This window comes from Tasmannia lanceolata, unplaced genomic scaffold (assembly GCF_043159265.1).
Source record: "Tasmannia lanceolata isolate RefF3 unplaced genomic scaffold, GAP_Taslan_0.1 ptg000006l, whole genome shotgun sequence".
In the NCBI taxonomy this organism is placed as follows: domain Eukaryota; kingdom Viridiplantae; phylum Streptophyta; class Magnoliopsida; order Canellales; family Winteraceae; genus Tasmannia; species Tasmannia lanceolata.
Genome location: NW_027518683.1, coordinates 15,026,726 through 15,043,710, shown reverse-complemented (window position 1 = coordinate 15,043,710; position 16,985 = coordinate 15,026,726). Strand labels below are relative to the sequence as shown.

General features: G+C 38.7%; 1 protein-coding gene across 1 annotated transcript; it reads left to right on the top strand.

The window, feature by feature from the left end:
- The first annotated feature begins 14,528 nt into the window (after window positions 1-14,528).
- Window positions 14,529-15,234, top strand: LOC143878756 (F-box protein At5g07610-like). Its single transcript, XM_077380997.1, has 2 exons — window positions 14,529-15,081; window positions 15,176-15,234. The coding sequence occupies exons 1-2, from the start codon at window positions 14,529-14,531 to the stop codon at window positions 15,232-15,234; spliced, it is 612 nt and encodes a 203-aa protein (XP_077237112.1).
- The last annotated feature ends 1,751 nt before the right edge of the window (window positions 15,235-16,985 follow it).

The following is a 16,985-nucleotide window of genomic DNA, read 5'->3' as shown; positions in this document are numbered from 1 at the left end:
AGCTTATTAAATACAAAAAGACAAGGTGGTTTAGAGCAATTATCAAAACAAGGTAGTGCGAAGATCAGTAGGTAAAATGTGCATAAAATCCAGAAGAATTACTACAGCAAAAATCCTGTGATAATTATTAAATACAAAAAACAGACAAGGTGGTCCAGTGCAATTATCAAAACAAGATAGTGCGAATATCAGCACCCAAAAATGTACATAAAAATCCAGAAAAATTACACCAAAAATCCTCTTGTGCTGGACACGTGTAGGTGAGCTCCTATCCATCAGAAGAAATCCTGGAGGCCCCTTCCGGCAAAAACTCGATCAGACAACTCAGCAAAGACGGCATTAACAGTGAGTAAAACCACACTGGAACCGGCTATGACCGCCAAAACCACTCCCGTAGTCCCCAAAACCTTACCGAAAACCGGCCACTCTATCTCCCTTATCTCTTCCAAAACCCCACTCCACACATCATCCTTCTTATTCCCCTTCTCCTTTATCGCTTCTTTAAGCGCTCTCAATTCCGTAGAGCCTTCTTCTCCCGTTTCGGCCTTTCCCTCCGTATCGGTTTCTGGATCTGTTGACCCGATATTGTTTTCTTTCCCTTTGATGCACCTGGACCTCATCCGAGTTCTTCTACATCTGCTCAGAGGGTACGTGACACGTGTACATCTGTTTGGTACGGATGGATTTAGCCGATTCGCACGTGTCTCGTTTAGGGCACGGTTTGGGAGGGCCAAAGAGAAGGATACGGCAGCCATTATCCTCTGCTACAAAAAAATAGGGGGTTTTTCAGAGCTTGAGGTTTTGGTTTTTTGTTTCCAAGAAATTTTATGGACCGATGGTTTTTAAAATACGAAAATACCCATATTTTCTATTGAGTATTACGAGGGGAGCCATTACAATTGGTGAGCTGCTACGAAGACTCGTCAGCGTCACTAAAGTTCCCAACGGTCTTCCATATTGTGCCACGTGGATCTAATGTTAAATGACTCTTTCTCTGAGACCGAAAATTCTGATTCGCTAGGAAATTTCGCGGAAAGGAATTTCACATCTGACTTTTTGATGACCTAAGAAAGTCCTGTTACAAATATGGGTTTTCTTTTAGGGTTTCTTACCACCGATCCGATTTGAGAATCTCTATACTTGGTAATCCTTTTTCACTCTTCTTCTCTTATTCAGCTTTCAGATATTAAATTCTATCTCCTTATACTAATAATCTAGAAATATGGGTAGTTGTTTGGGTGATGATTTGGTAATGGCAATCCTCTCACGGTTACCTGGAAAAAAATTCGTGACCTGCAAATCTCTCTCCAAATCATTCAACACCTTGATTTCAAATTTCATACCTCAAAATCCAACCCTTTCTATGTCGATTCTCATCTATGAATTCTTTGATGAAGGCTGTGGCCTGCCTAAATCTGGCTTAGGATGTGCTCGTATTGGTCAAGAAGAAGATGAAAACCAAAACCATGTTATTAGTAATATTAATAATGTCAATGAGCGTTTCAATTCTTATATTTTGGAAGATTGCCAAAACGGGTTGCTTCTATTTGTTCAAAAGATTAAAAAGACCCATTGTGTTTGGAACGCTTTTACTAATAAATGGTTTGATTGTCCTCCTTCTCCTCCCTTCAAATTAGGGTTTGAGTTTGAGTCTTTTTCCATCTTAGCTTTCGATCCTCGCATCTCGACTCATTACAGAGTAATTCGCTTTTCTGAATCACCATGGGATCGCAAATTGAGTCCTAAGCAGCAAATTAGGGTTGATATTTTCTCTTCCGAAACGGGCAAGTGGGTTAAGTCAGAGCACACCCAACCATTTCACTTCAGGTACTCAACAGGAGTTTTTCTTAATGGAGTTGTTTATTTGATTGCTGATCCGAATTGCATTGTGGGTTTCGATGTGGAGGAAGAGAGCTTTCGGGTGATCTCGTTGCCTGAATCTGATTCCTTCGTTGAAGAATGTCTCGGTGTGTCGGGAGGGTATCTCCATTATACCAACAAATTCAATCACCCATTGAAAATATGGATGCTCCAAGACTGCCAGAGTGGCTGGATCCTAAAGCATGAAATCAATTTAGAAACCTTCACAATAGAGAATGATCATCATATATCATTCCAACCCATAGCCTTTCATCCGGATTTTGATATTGTTTTTCTTAAGAGATTGGGTAAGGTCATTTCCTATGATCTCAATACCACTAGGGTCGAGGAGCTTTATACTTGTAGTCCTGAAATGACTCCTTGCTGGACATCTTTTAATTTTTACCCTTTTTCTCCTTGCTTATATCATGCCTTGCCTTCATCCTGTAGCCATACTCAACCACATGTCGTTGGACCAGGATCAGAGAACGACTAACCTGAACCTCCGTCTAGTCCCAAGCATAATGTAAATTTTAGGTTCGGTTAGTATTTTGAGATTGCAGCCGCTCTAAAGAGTAGAAAGCTTTTGAAGCTATTGATATTTCCTATTCCAACACTGCTGAAGTCAAGGCCTTGCTGATGGGACTGGAGATTTATTAGAGATGGGTTTGAAGGCCTGCTCGTGGTGCAAAGGGATTCCCAAAATGCAGTTTGGTGGGGAGCTGGAAAATCGAAGGGATGTAGCATTTGAAGCTCACAATCAATGAGATTATCGGGCATCGCAAGGGAGGAAAACATAATCTCTGGGTGGCCAATGGCCAATAATAATGCGGACACTTTGGCCATAGATGGTGTTAGGTGTGCATTTCTTTTGAAGGGGCAATCTCTAAAAGCCTGTAGCTTTCTTTTTTTTTTCCTGGCCTGGTTCAGCTTTTGTATATTTAATAAATTTGGTTGTCTTTCTGCACTATTCATGAACATGATTCATCCAAAAAATGTGTTTTGTGACTGAATTTTTATGAGATCATGGATGCTTCCCATCTGTAAGATCAACACTGATAAAAGCTAACAATTAGTTTATTTTCAGGGGCTCGTATATATGTCTTATTGATTAAGATTTTAAGATTTTATGGTGGGAACAGATACAATGGGCCACACTTATGGTTGCCCGCCAGTCCAACAAATTCGATTATGTACAAGTGACATGCATGGGTCTACAACCACCTTCTGTTTATGTTTTCTATTCTTTCTGATATCTACACTTTTATTCTGGGGAACGGTATTTCCTTGCCCTCTATCCACTATTCCCCACACCCTTCATATTCGCTTTGGAACTTAACCCTTGCTGGGGTTGTAAGAGTTTCCCAGCTGTTTAAAACCACTTTAGGAAGAAAAAAAAAGAAGGGAAGTGGCTCCTCATTTGGCGTCTCTTCCCATTCTTGATTTAGATTGATGGTAACCTGGTGCTATTTTCAATTGTTGTTAGGGACTCGAACTTGGATAACTTTTTTATTCCATCCATTTAACCGTTGTGACTGCTAATGTGGTTGCTATTTAAATTATGGTTTCAGGGCAGTCAATCTAATATTTAGTATTTGCAGGTTGAGTTAGTTATGGATGTTCAAACATGAAATCTGTTGCCTTGTTTTTCTTTTGCATAGTTTCTCTTCATTTGGAGATAACTAATCTTAATGTGGTGGATCTGCCGGTAACCATTCTTAATGTGGTGGATCTGAGCATGAAAATCTGTATTCAGTTGAACATAGTATGGCTCTTAATGTGGTTTTTTCATATTTTCTCTTCAGTTGGAGGTAACTAATCTTAATGTGGTGGATCTGAGCATGAAAATCTGCCACCGCTCAATTTCAACTTCTTACTTGCATTCAGTTGAAAATAGTATGCTCTCAATGTGGGGATTGATGTAAAATGTTTTGGTTCTTTTGTTCAACACTGAAAGCAGCATGTTCATGGTTCAACTTTTCCCACAAATCAACTTTTTTTTTTTTTTTTTGTAATTTCAGATCCCTTTGCATCAGTCCTAGATTGTTTTGGTGAAAAACAAGTGTTTCCATCTGACATCTTTGGTCGTTGCGTTTTTTTTTTTTTTTTTGAATCTGTTGGGTCTTTCGGTCATAATGCGTAGCTTTGTGGGGCATTTAGTGAGAGAAATATTAGACATTTGATAATTGTGTTACCTCGATTTGGAGTGACACAAATTAATTGGAGAGATCAAGTTATCAATCATCTATTGGGTGGCTATTAGGAAGGAATTCTGGAGATTATCATTGGATGAGATAACTGTGGAATTGGAAAGACGTTTCATTAGAGTTGTAGCATTGTACTTCCCATTTCATTACAGTTGTGATATCCATTCAAATTTGATGCATCACCCTTCCTATCTTTTCTGTTGTATAATATAGTCATATCCTTTGCTTTCTCTCCAGTTTCTATCAAATGACTCTTATATTAGGCCATTCGACAAGGAGAGCTATGGCTGCTTCTGTGAGCCCTACTTCAATTTGGTGCTCACGAAACAAACCAACTGATGAGAAAGGCGTGGGGTGGCTCATCAATTAATATAGGATCAATCAGCTCGCCTACTTGTGCACATTCAGAAGCATAATATTGCTAACTTCCATGTATTTTTTAACCATAACTGCAGCAATATTTGTTATCTTCATGACTGATTGTACTTTTTGAATTTCTGTTGTTTTTTAATGCAGTTTAAGTCAATCTTTAGACTAGGTATGGATTCCCCTATCACTTGGACACCTTCACATTTTCTTGTCATGTCCATTTATGAATAGCCTTTGGCATGAAAACTGGAATCTCTGAATTAAAATGCCTCAAATGCTTGCATCCCATTCCTTTTTCTTTTGGGCCAATGGCAGTTTTCTTATGAATATTTGAAAATCCTTTGGAGATGCATGGGTTTAATTGCCCTTTAGAACATTGGAGTGAAAGAAACAATAGTGTTACAAATTTCTTTCCTTATGAACTACATATCAAGGTTCCTTCATGATTACCATTTGGGGAGGAGCAAAGGTTCCACCCCCTACTACCCTTGCAGTCTCAAAACTTAAACCAGTGCATCAGTGGGCGAGAAGAAAGCTATATTTCTGTCCTAGTTAATCCTGATTCAACATTTGAGGTATATTGATTGTTCCCGAATAACCGAATATATTTTTTTTTCTGTAAAGGTTGCAGATTTGACTCCATCCTTAAATCCATTTTCTTAAAAGTGGATTCTAATGAGAATGATGCTGGAACTTTTCTTAAAAATGATTCCATCCGTAAACCCTGCTTGAATCCTTTAAGATGAATGGTCAGATCTTCCAGACATGGGTCTGGAGTTGATCTTCTTCTTCTTCTTTGGAGCGGTTGTCTCTGCGTGCAATTACATCACATTCGGAGGGGAAGGACTTAAGTTAGAAGACCAGTGGTTTGAGTGGTTTTGTTTTGCAAGTTTCTAGAAGTTGATGATCTAAGGACTAAAGAGGGAACCAATTTGAAGAGAGATGAAATCTTAGTTAGAAGAGGATAAGCTAGAGTAGAGAGAGGGTGAGTGTATTTTGGGCTTGTATTTTCTTTTCTTTTTACGTCCTTGTATTTTGGGCTTCACTGTCTCGGTCTTCCCTTCTCTTTAATGAATTGCTACCATTCAAAAAAAAGAAAAAGAGAGGGTGAGTGTAATATAGAGAGAGTTGGCAAGAATAAAGTAAGAGAATGAGTGGAATATTCTAGATTTTGGGCCTAAATAAGTTTTAGAGGTGAATTTTCTGGGTCAAATCATTCTACAACCTGATTGCACTCAGTTCTGCAGCTTCACCAGTGCCTAGAGTGTGGAACATACTGGCTCCTCCTAGGGTATGTGTGATGCAGGAACATCCCTGGGGAAAGTCGACATCGGTCCTTAATCACTCCTTAGCCTAGGAATTTTGCATTTGTTTCATTTGCATAAGTAGGGATAGTTTTGTCAGTTTCATTTTCTGTCTTTTATTGATATGTTTTCACAACTAGGGGTAGTATTGTAGTTTTCACTTGCATGTGAAATTCAGTTTAATGTGGGGTACAAACTACAAATACCCTTCCCTCCATCCTTTTCATTTTCATCTTTGATTTGTTTTTCATTTGAAACTTTGGTTTGGAGGCCTACTCCCTTTTCTTTGTCATTTTCCATCCTTGATTTGCAAGGAAGTCTATTCCATTTGAGCCTTGGTGCAAGACCTACAAGGTTTTCAGATCCAAACTCATCCAAAGAAGGAGCAAGAAGATCAGATCGGTGTAGGCTCTGTCCAGATTTACCAGTAATGTTGTAATCCATGGAAATTTCGTGAATTCCTTGGCTTAATCCCTACAAATCTTGCTGAGGTAAGCAATTTCTTCCATCCTCGATTGCCTGTCATTTCTGTGAAGATCTTGCAAGAGTTATGGCAAGAAATTCAATTGCTAATTAGTCACTAGTGAGAAATCAGAGCAAGCATATGCTCACGGTTTGATCATTGGTGTTGTGGTAAACTTGTGCTGGGACCGGTTGTGGAATTCTCCATGTGACTCTGATTGGTTTGAATTTCTTGCTAGTTTTGAATGACCACTATAAGAATGTTGGCTCTTGATCTTAATTGAACTGTGACGATTTAAATCATGTGGAAAGTTTCATGAATCCAAGGATGTTCTGAGCTTCAAAGTGCTTTACTGCTCAAATGTGTCTAGGACTTAGATTTGAAAGGTTTTGATTAATAGCTACCTGATCGAATGATGTTTGGGTTGTAAATGTGATGAATGCCTAGCTCAGCCTTTGATCAATACTCAGACGTTTCTAAACTGTTAGTTCTACATTAGAAGCTATCATGCATCCGTGTATTCCACTATCAACTTGAAAAACAAAATAATGCCCTTTGATTGTTTGAAGCAAAGCCTCAATTAACTATTTGTGCAACAATTTGCAGAGCCAATGTTGCTCTCTGTTTATTCAATTGAAGTGCTTATGAGTTATGAGATGATACATATAGATGAAATCAATGCAAAATCCTCTCAAAGAGTTTTTAACCATGGATATTGGAGTTTAAGGATACATAGCCATGGCATGATCTCCTACGTTGAGTTTCCTTATTGTGAGTTATTCTTTAAGTGCTTCCCATCGCAGTAAGCACGAGGAGATAGATTCCATGTAAAACAATAGCTCTCAGAAAGATTATTGGACTTAAACCTTGAGTTGAATCCATGCTTATGCTCTGTTTGATTAAAGACCAATGAATGTCCAAGTCCTAAGCTTTGAGTATTTCGGCTAACACAAAGCTTAAGAAGCCAATCCTACTGTTTCAGATGTAATAATTTTGAAGTCCAAATTCAGTTTGACGAAGAAGAATCCTTTATTTGGAATGTGGTCTACTCTCAAGTTACTTGAGAAAAGGATTTCAATGACCAATTACTTGGTTACACTAATGCAGATTCTTTGAATTTTCTGATCCAATTTCAGCAGCAACTTACGATTCCCTTTGAGTTTATATTGCACACCACTCTAGAGCCTCACCCTACCACATCAAGGCACGGCTTCCAACTTTCAACTGCTTCAATGTGCCTTTGCTTAGATGACGGTTCTAGACAAGATCCTCACAGTGGATCACCTCCGTAATTCGTACATGTGGATCATTGACCATTGTGTGTTATGTGTGGAGACAAGAGTCACTCGATTACATGTTCATTCATTACAACACAGTCAGGTATGTGTGGAACCCAACTCTAAATGGGTTTGGTATATCATGTGCATTCCCTTCCAAGCTACCAAAACTCTTGGAAAGCTGGTTATTCGCTCCTTAGTGTAGAAGAGGTAAAATCTTATTGAATGTGACATTATTAACCACCATTTGTGTATTATGGAAAGAGAGGAACACAAGGGTGTTTAGAAGATTGGTAAATGATCTCCCATTTCCTCTTTATTACGATGATTGCATTGTCCATCTCTTGGGTCAGGGCTCTGCCCAGTTTTTGATTCATGTCAGCGCTTGACTTATGGCGAGGTTAGTCAGAGGTTTGCTCCAGCAGAGAGCAGGGGTAGACCATTCCATAGGCTCGGGCAGATATCTAAAGTTGAACTTTGATGGTTTGCTCCAAGCATGCGAATTGAAAGGTATACCATAGAGTATAGAGTAGGTTAAGGGAGTGGTAAATGTCCCCCCACCCCTCGTGAGGCCTAGCCTAGTGAGCATTTAGAGGAAGGACGTACACATAAGATGTGATTAGGGGTATTGGATGGTCCGACGGTCATCTTCAGGGTTACATCTTGGTGGGGGCCACTTGCCCAATGCGACCGTGGTAAGATTACATAGCAAGGTTGCAGTGGGTCCCATCTTGGGGTCTGCGAGATCGACTGTCGAATCACTACGATGATCCCACTTATAACCCGCTTGACCCTTTACGATCTTTGGAGAATCAAGGTCCCGGATTTATGGATTGCACGGACAGATGAGACCCGTTGTATGAGATATAGGGAGGATTTACACTGTATTTATGGTGTAAACACTTTAGTGCATCTACGGTGTATATGTATATAGTGCAGATACGGTGTATAGTATCTAATTAATTAAGATGGAAATTTGGAATTTGTGTTTGAGAATAAAGAGGGAGAGATAAAATGGAGAAGAAGTTTCTATTTTTTAAAATTATTTTGAAATTGTGTTTAATGGGAAATTAGCAAGAAACCTAAAGATATGGAAATTGGGAGATATTTTCGGGCTGCCTTGGGCGTCCAAGTGTTGGTGGACGTCCGAGCACTCCTTTCACTTTAAATAGAAGAGAAGGAAAGAGAGGAAAAGGAGAGGACAAGCTCTCTGCACGTTTTTTCTCTCCCCTCTCCAATTTCCATCTTCTCCCTCTAAAATCTTCTCTCTTTTGATCTTAATAGAGGTTCCTATTTTCCTTTTGGTTTGGAAACCAAGAAGATGAAGAAAGGTTCTTCATCAATCCTCCATGTCTCTGGCAATCAAAGGAAGCTACTGATTCAACTTAAATCTGGTGATATGTTCTTGTTCTTATGTATTTTTATTTGAATCAGCATCGATAATCTAGTAATATAGGTATTTTGGGATAAAGAACAAGGAATTTTTTTCATGGTTTCCAAGCCTTTTCAGCCACGCATGGATACCTTGTTCGACTAACACTTCAGTCATAAGTTGGGCTTCTGTTATTGGCGATTATATCTGATAGGCAAAAGCCTTATCCCTCTTGATGTTTCAGCCAGTAGCCTTTTAGTGTGTCCTTTGGTCAGCCGATCTGCCAAGTTTCTTTTTGACTTTACAAAGTCAATTGCAATTACTTCATCTGAAAGCAATTGCCTCACATTATTGTGCATCATATAAATGTTTATAAATTTACCATTATATGTTCTTCTTTTCGCCCTTGCTATTGTAGCTTGGCTATCATAATGAATTGAGATACCAGGAATTGACTTGCACCATAGAAAAATATCTGCTAACAGATTCCTAAGCCATTTCGCCTCTTCACCTGCTTTATCGAAAGCAATAAATTCAGATTCTATGTGGAACGTGCTCTATATGTCTGCTTGGTATATTTCTAAGCGACATCAGCACCACTCAAAGTGAAAACATATCCACTTGCAGATTTAGTTTCTTCTGAATCTGAATTTTAGTTTGCATCACTATATCCTTCAAATACAGCGGGATAACTACCATAGTAGAATTCATACCATAGAGTGTCTTCCAAATATCTTAAACTTCTGATAACTGCATTCCTAAGCTACGGTTTCATTAGATATCTTACAACTAGAATCCCTCTTTTTTCCGATCCGGTTCCTCCACCACCGCGAACTCCAGTTAGATTCAGGCATGATACACTTTTTTTACTTGGGTTACTCATATATATCTACTTAGCCTACAAACTACGTAAGCTATATCTGGTTTAGTGCAGTTTATTAAATACATTCAGCTGCCAATAATTCTGGAGTAATCTAATTGGGATATACTCCTTCTCTTCATTTTTCTGAAGTTTGAACTATGACCGTTTGGTACACTGAGAGATTACTATCAAATTTGTTAAATTTTTTAACGATCTTTTGAACATAATGAGATTGTATTAGAATAATTCCTTCTAAGTTTTCTTAATCCTTAGGAATTGCATCTGCCTTTTCAAGATCTTTCATATCAAAATTCATTGATAAAAGGTCTTTAGAATCATTTTAACATCTAGACTCGTACGGACGATTAAAATATCATCGGCATAAAGGCACATCTTTACTCTATAATCACCTATGAATCGACTCCACACATTTATAAGAATCATTTATGATGAAACTATTTGATAATAATAATTTATTAAAATTTTAAAATTAAAGGGTTTCCAATATTGGCTTCCTTTGGAAAAAATTATCCAGAACGAAAGAATGTTCGCGAAGAGGAACTCTATACAAGGAGAAAAAAAAAAAAAACTTTCCAATGATCCATGGAAGATAAGCTTAGCCCCATTGCGAATTGGATCTCCGGTCTATTGGGTTTCAATTGTAATGTGTCATTCAGATAAACGGCTGTGTCTGTTTCGTCAAAAGGCTAAGATCATCTCGGTTTAGAATTGGACTTAGACAATTGTTGCTATTTCCTAACATTCATTTATTTTGCTGCCCAAAAGGCAACTTAGACTTGATCAGGCCCGTTGATCCGATTAGTGATCACAACCCTGTTCACAAGTTTCCATGTGGTAGCTGCGGGACCCTATGTCTATCGTTTGTATCCATGAAAGAGAGAATTATATAAAATGTATCCATGAAAGAGAGAATTATATAAAATTCATTGGGGAGAGATAATAGAAAATTCCTCTTATAGTACTGCCTGATTTTAGTAATATCACTTACCTACCTTGTCTTTTCTTTCTTAATTTGCTTCCTAGAGCTTTTCTGGCAATTGAGATAACCTTTGACAGCTTGTTAAATAGTAAAAGACAAGGTGACTTAGTGCAATTATCAAAACATGCCAGTGCCATTATCAATAGGCAAAAATTAAGAAAAAATCAAGAGGGAATTACAGAAAAAATAATCTTCTGGTGGACACGTGTAAATGAGCCTCTATCCATACATTTCCGTGTCTTTCACTTAGGAAATCTTGCATAAGGGTGCAACTCGGGTCGGGTTGTGGCGAAATTAAATCGGGTTGGCTTTACTCAACCCAACCCGAGGAAATGCCAACCCAACCCGAGCCAAAATCGGGTTGAACACATTGGGTTTGGGTTGAGCCCGACCCAAGTTGAACCCCTAATCCTGGATGCCCCTTCCGGCAAAAACTCGATCGGATAACTCAACCAAGACGGCATTGACAATCAACGAAACCACGCTCGAACCGGCTATAACACCAACGCAACCCCTGTGCGTCCCAAAACCTTACGGAAAACCGGTCACTCTATCTCCCTTGTCACCTCGAAAACCCCGCTCCTTATAATTTAGGTGAGCATATATTTTGGATAATACAATGAAGCCCATCTTGTTAGAGGATCCAAACCTGTTAGGCTCCAATGTTACTATAAAAGTCTTTTTTTGGTGGGTAAGCTGGGGTTTGGCGGGACCCCTACCGGTTTATTTGATAAAGAGAAAGATGATACAATAATAGGCACAAAACCATCCCTATTGAACATGTGAGAGAGGGAGAACCAATGCTCAACACTTATGAGATCTAAATGCTCAATACTTGTGAATTACATAATCATCTAATTTGGTAGGGGTATGTTGGGCTCGTTGTGATCGTCTTGGCCAATCTTTCTAGAGAACTTCCTGCCATGATTCATTTGATTCCTCAAGTTTTGGATTCTCTTCTTCACAACTATCCTCCTGCTCGACTGGGATCAGGTGGACTACATTCATCCGCCCATGATACTTTCTTTCTTTCTTTCTTTTTTGAGATTATTTGGGACCTTTTGTGTTTGTTGGATCTTCTTCCTTTTCTGAGGAGGATTCTGATGAGGAGGCCTCATCAGGGTCGGAGTAGTCTAGTGTCTTCCTCACTCTCTATTCCTTCTTCGGGTATAGCATAGCCATCTTTTATAGTTGGTTTAGGGGAAGAGCCCAATAACCCACGGCTTGGGTTTAGGATCTCAAGATCTGTACATGTGCTTGAAGATGAGTTCAAGTTATGCTTTACTTGATTGGGGCCCATAGGTTCCCTGCATGGGTGTTATGGGATAACATCCTCCAAGGACTCTAGCATGCTGAAGGTGCTTGATGTTAATATAACGTTCTTTGTTTCATCCTCCTCCTCTTGGCTTTTACCAATATCTCTTTCTTCCTTTTGTTATTGCATTTAGGAAGGTTTTCTTCTTCTTTTGCTTCAGGCATTTTCTTTTTTTGGATCCATTTTTGTCTTGCTTGAGGTGGCTTGATCTCTTGGGTAAGAGGAGCAACAAGGCACTTGTCCGGTGAGTGACTGAAATCTTTACATCTCTTGCAAGGAGATGGTTTCCAGTCATATTCAACTGGTTGAAAGACTTTACTCAAGGATGTTTGAATGCAAACTGTGTTTGGGAGTCTTTATCCACATCGACTTCTACACAGACTCTTGCATAACTCTGCCTAGAGACTAACCCTCAAAAATATTACTAGAATGTTACTAGACCGTACCTCAAAAATCATCTCCATTGAATGATACTAACCCTCTAACCTGTAGATAACCTACATTATATAGAAATCTCTATAGATCAAGAGTTCGGATCATCCAATGGAGATGATTTTTGTGGTAAGGCGAATTTTTTTTAATGGTTGGAAGGCGTATTTATGTTGGGGCTTAACAATTGAATGGTTTAGATCTTTGAACAAGGTGGCTCCCACTCTATTTTATAATAAAAAAATACATGTGCAGATTCATTGCGGCCCAGGTCTAGACTGTTCATTTTATGGGCAACAATGTAAATTGACCATTCCCCATAAATCATCTCAATATGATGATCATTATCCTCCGATTTGTAGATGCTGATCAGGGTTTGTATCATGATGATTTTTTTGGCAAGTGCAACAAATTAACGGTTTGGATCTTTGAAGAAGATAGGCCCAAGTCACTTTTTATGGGGTCCACCTACTTTAATGATCTAAACCATCCGACTGCATATACATATACATATACATATATATATATATATATATATATATATATACATATACATATACATATATATATATATATATATATATATATATATATATATATATATATATATGTATGAGGAAACTGTTGGTGAGCTTAAGCTCACCAAACTTATGGTGAGCTAGCTTGCCCAATCACATGGGTCCCACATTTTGGGGAGTGATCCAAACCATTCATTTGCAAGGCCTTATCATAGATAGGGGGTGTACCAAAAATCAGCTCCATAGGATCATCCTAACCCCTCCATTTGTGGAGGACAAAAATGGGGCAAATTTGGGTCTGTCCATTTTTGTCCTCCACAAATGGAGGGGTTAGGATGATCCTATGGAGCTGATTTTTGGTACACCCCCCATCTATGTAAGGGACTTTCAAATGAATGGTTTGGATCATCCTAACAAAGTGGGCCCCCATGTGATTGGGCAAGCTAGCTCACCATAAGTTTGGTGAGCTTAAGCTCACCAACAGTTTCCTCTATATATATATATATATATATATAGAGGAAACTGTTGGTGAGCTTAAGCTCACCAAACTTATGGTGAGCTAGCTTGCCCAATCACATGGGGGCCCACTTTGTTAGGATGATCCAAACCATTCATTTGAAAGTCCCTTACATAGATGGGGGGTGTACCAAAAATCAGCTCCATAGGATCATCCTAACCCCTCCATTTGTGGAGGACAAAAATGGACAGACACAAATCTGCCCATTTTTGTCCTCCACAAATGGAGGGGTTAGGATGATCCTATGGAGCTGATTTTTGGTACACCCCCTATCTATGATAAGGCCTTGCAAATGAATGGTTTGGATCACCACAGAACATGTGGGACCCATGTGATTGGGCAAGCTAGCTCACCAACAGTTTCCTCATATATATATATATATATATATATATATATATATATATATATGAGGAAACTGTTGGTGAGCTTAAGCTCACCAAACTTATGGTGAGCTAGCTTGCCCAATCACATGGGGGCCCACTTTGTTAGGATGATCCAAACCATTCATTTGAAAGTCCCTTACATAGATGGGGGGTGTACCAAAAATCAGCTCCATAGGATCATCCTAACCCCTCCATTTGTGGAGGACAAAAATGGACAGACACTCTATTTCAAAAAAAAAAAAAAATGGACAGACACAAATTTGCCCCATTTTTGTCCTCCACAAATGGAGGGGTTAGGATGATCCTATGGAGCTGATTTTTGGTACACCCCCTATCTATGATAAGGCCTTGCAAATGAATGGTTTGGATCACTCCCCAAAATGTGGGACCCATGTGATTGGGCAAGCTAGCTCACCATAAGTTTGGTGAGCTTAAGCTATATATATATATATATATATATATATATATATATATATATATATATATATATATATATATATATATATATATATATAGGAAAGAGGAAACCTTCAGACTCGGGAATCATTAGGGTTTGTTACGACTTGGGAATCTCTCCACTGGTATTTCTCTCTCACTCTATTTCAAGCTTTCAGATTTTAAAATCTGTCCTTATAGGTAGAGAATTAGAAAGATGGGTAGTTATTTGGGTGATGATTTGGTAATGGCCATCCTTTCCGGATTGCCTGGAAAGGATTTGGTGAGATGCAAGTGTCTCTCCAAATCATTCCACACCTTGATTTCAAATTTCATCTCTCAAAATCCAACCCTTTCCATGTCCAATCTCCTCTATGAATTCTACGAAGGGGGTTGCTTGCCTCAACCTGAGTGGAGATATGCTCGTCCTCTTCAAGAAAAAGAAGAAAACGAGAAACATGTTATTAGTAATATTAATAATGTCAATGAGCATATCACTTCATACAATTTGGAAGATTGCCAAAATGGGTTGCTTTTGTTTGTCCATAAGATTACAAATATCCATGGTGTTTGGAACCCTTTTATCAATAAATGGTTTGCTTGTCCTCCTCCTCCGCCAATCAAACTAGGATTTGAACCAAGTTTTGGGTGTATTTCCATCTTAGCTTTCGATCCTCGAATCTCCCCTCACTACAAAGTAATTCGCCTTTTGGAATGGGGGAATAGCCCTGACCAGAAAATTAGGGTTGATATTTTCTCTTCGGAAACGGGTAAGTGGGTTAAGTCTAAGCACGCACAATCGTTCACTTCTGGGACTCGACACGAGTTTTTCTTAATGGAATTGTTCATTTGAGTGCTGATCAGGATTGCATTGTTGGTTTCGATGTGAAGGAAGAGAGCTTTCGGGTGATCTCATTGCCTGATTCTAATTCCGGCGTTGTAGAATGTCTAGGTGTGTCGGGAGGGTATCTCCATTATACCAATAAATTCAAAAACCCATTAAAAATCTGGATGCTCAAGGACTGGCAGAGTGGTTGGATCCTAAAGCATGAAATCAATTTCGAAACCTCAACAATAGAGAATGATCATGATATATCATTCGAACCCATAGCATTTCATCCGGATTTCGACATTGTTTTTCTTAAGAGATTGGATAAGATCCTTTCCTACGATCTCTATGCCACCAGATTAGAGGAGCTCTATACTTGTTATTCCGGTTATGGCTGTCCATTTTATCTGTTTTACCCCTTTTCTCCTTGCTTATACGATGCCTTGCCCTAATCCTGTAGCCGGACTCAATCACATGTTGGATCAGAAAATGAGTAGCCCGAATCAGCGTCTAGACCTAATTACACTCTAAATTTTGGGTTCGATTAGTATTTAGAGATGGTAGAGGCTCTAAAGGGTAGAAAGCTTTGAACCTACTGGTATTTCGTATTCCAACACTGCTGAAGTCAAGGCCTTGCTGACGGGACTGGGGATTTATCGGAGATGGGTTTGAAGGCCTACTCGTGGTGGAGTCTTTGATATGTTATGCTTGAATTTCTTGTAGGAATCTCAGATGACTGTCCGCATCTTGAGCACCAATATGTTTTTTTTTTTGAATGGTAAAGCACCCATATGTTATGTCATTGATTTTATCTTCTGTTTGTGAGCCTCAAAGCTACTTCTAGTTTTTGCATGTTGCTACATCTTGAATCTTATAAAGCAAATGTATAACATGGTTTGTCTTTGATTTTATCTTCCCAAAGCATATTGAACTGAATTTTTTTTCTAGTATGCATTTACACTTTTTCTTAGTCCCAAGTACTATTGTTAGTAGCAATTTTCAAAGATTAATTTATATTGTTTATTGGTGTGGCATCTTGACAATGTGAGCCGGTTTCATGTATTGATGAGTTTTTGTTATAAATGAAAATTATTAACTTTTGACCATCACAATGCTTGTTTTCACATTTTGTTTATACACTTTTGAAGCTAATCCAACAAGTATAGTGGTTTTCCTAAATAGGGAGCAACATGTCACATGCTCTATGGAAAAGGGTGGTCATTTTATTTTCATAAACCTGGACTGCTTGCTTGTTTGGACGGCATAAGTTGTATCACAATTTCATTATTGTAAGCATTGTGTTAACGGGGGAGTAATATGTTGAAGGGCCATGGCCTTATATGACAGATACTTGTTCATGTTATTTGCAAGGATTTGAAAGTTCTTCATTGGGTCTGTGCTCATTGTCTAGGGCAGGAAGAGCGAAGGGGAAATCGTGAGAGGAGAAGGAAGTTTTCTCTCTCCCCCAAGTGAATCTATGTATATGTATATTTCTGTATACATGTTTTTACAATGCATAATGATTTAACTAAAATATGCCTACACAACATATTATATTCTAACACTCCCCCTCAAACTAGGCCCCTTACATTATATAATCCCAGCTTGGAAACAATGAAATCAATGTCTCTGATTCAACAATTTGGTAAACAGGTCAGCTAGCTGTTCTTCTGATTTTATAAAAGGTGTAGATGCATCTCCACTTAGAACCTTCTCACGCATGAAGTAACAGTTGACTTAAATATCGTTGGTAAGTTCTTGGATTGCCAAGTTAGAAGCAATGTGCACTGCAACCTAATTATCACATAATAACTTCATCGGAAACCTCATTGAAAATGCCACTCC

What these genes read in the sequence shown, in the direction of transcription:
- LOC143878756 (XM_077380997.1), top strand. Translation starts at nt 14,529, where the DNA reads ATGGGTAGTTATTTGGGTGATGATTTGGTAATGGCCATCCTTTCCGGA. An exon ending in TATTTTCTCTTCGGAAACGG is followed by an intron (nt 15,082 to 15,175) that starts GTAAGTGGGTTA and finishes AGTGCTGATCAG; the next exon opens with GATTGCATTGTTGGTTTCGA.